Raw genomic sequence first — 1,467 nt, 5'->3', positions numbered from 1 at the left:
ATATAGATAGTTGCTTTGCTATTTTATTATTACTTTTAATGGCTGAAAACATAGGTAGTTATAAAATATATAATATGTAATAAGGTAATGATCCAGCTGCAATGGAAACTAAAAAAAAAGGGTAAAATAACCGTTTCTCTGTTTCCAGACAGCTTTGACGAGTCAACAGAATGATCCTAGACACAGACTCTGCACTATGATTTAAGTTGAAAGGGGAGAGAGCTTTTTCTCTCTCGTTTTTTTTGTTATTCCTGTTAGTTTCTCTTTTATCAAAATTCTAAGTTCTTCGTAATGTTTTATGTGCAAAAACGTAGCGTTACTTTTTGATGACTTGCTGTGAAATCGTTTTGTATTTCTGAAGAGTCCTGGGATTCTCATTGTAATAGATAGAGAGGGTCAAAAAAGGCTCAAATGTATTCGTCCAATTAACTGAGGGTGAACAAACGGTGATCCACACAGTGCGCTTTCAGAAGGATTAGTAACCATTTTAAAATTGATACAACGAATAGAAAACGAAACAAAACGAGAAAGTGACTATGAACACTGCTGCAAGTATTTTGAAAGACCGTTGAAGGGTCCGATTTCTATCAACGCTGAGAACTTAACGTAAAGGATTCATAAGAACAATTATGACTGAAAGAAGATTTCTTTAAATGAAATATGTAATAGAGACATGTCCATACCTTCTTCTTTTCAGTAACAATTAAAGAAAAATGAAAAAAGAATGACATTTTTAATGGCCAACACAAACGTAGAAGGAACAGCTTTATTATCAATTAGAAATCCTTATTTATGCGAAAATTATTATCACACCTAAATACTAAAAATATTGTTTTTAGGTGTGCTATAACGGTGACAGTGTTTCTAAAACAAAGAAAGAAAGAAAGGTAAAGAGAAGAAAAAAGCACAAAACAAAAAACTATCTTTAGAAGAGCATTAAAATGTCAAGCCGAGTTCAGGACCAAGGACAGACAAGAATGATGTACATATAAGGTAGTTGTTTATACTACTACACAAACCAGAAGCAACGCAACTTTGGACAAACCAAATCGGTGGTCCCTCAAATTTGGAACTGTATTAAAAAATGAATCAGGGAAAAAAGAAAGGAAAAAATTGACTTAAAATTCACATAAAACGATTCCAGGAACAGCGCAAAAACGCAGTTCAGAACCAAGGACAGAGAAAAAAAATAATGAAATTGCAAGATGCTTACATTACTAATGTACAAAAGCAACAAAGTAAATCAAATGAGGTTACAGAATCATTCAAGTTTATTTTTGGGACGACGAAAAGATATTTTTGGTGACAATGAAATTATCCTACCTCAGGAGAACCATCGCTGTCCCGAAACACATCGACAAAGTCTGATGGACTTTTCTTCAGAGTCTGGTCAGCAGGCAGCGTGTTGTCATTGTATGATGTCACAAACTTAAAGTCACTGGTTCTTGAACCTGTGGTCAGGTACGC

General features: G+C 34.1%; 1 protein-coding gene across 1 annotated transcript in view; it reads right to left on the bottom strand.

The window, feature by feature from the left end:
- Positions 1–1,314: 1,314 nt before the first annotated feature.
- LOC102207538 (protocadherin beta-15-like) overlaps positions 1,315–1,467 on the bottom strand; it is an 18,272-nt gene continuing 18,119 nt past the window's right edge. The window contains exon 2 of the mRNA XM_005719992.1: positions 1,315–1,451. Within this exon, the coding sequence (XP_005720049.1) occupies positions 1,315–1,451 (137 nt within the window). The remainder of the gene's footprint in view (positions 1,452–1,467) is intronic.

Source organism: Pundamilia nyererei, unplaced genomic scaffold (assembly GCF_000239375.1).
Source record: "Pundamilia nyererei isolate P.nyererei 1_Seehausen unplaced genomic scaffold, PunNye1.0 scaffold00001, whole genome shotgun sequence".
Taxonomy (NCBI): domain Eukaryota; kingdom Metazoa; phylum Chordata; class Actinopteri; order Cichliformes; family Cichlidae; genus Pundamilia; species Pundamilia nyererei.
The sequence above is the reverse complement of the archived record's forward strand: the minus strand, read 5'-3'. Positions and strand labels throughout refer to the sequence as shown.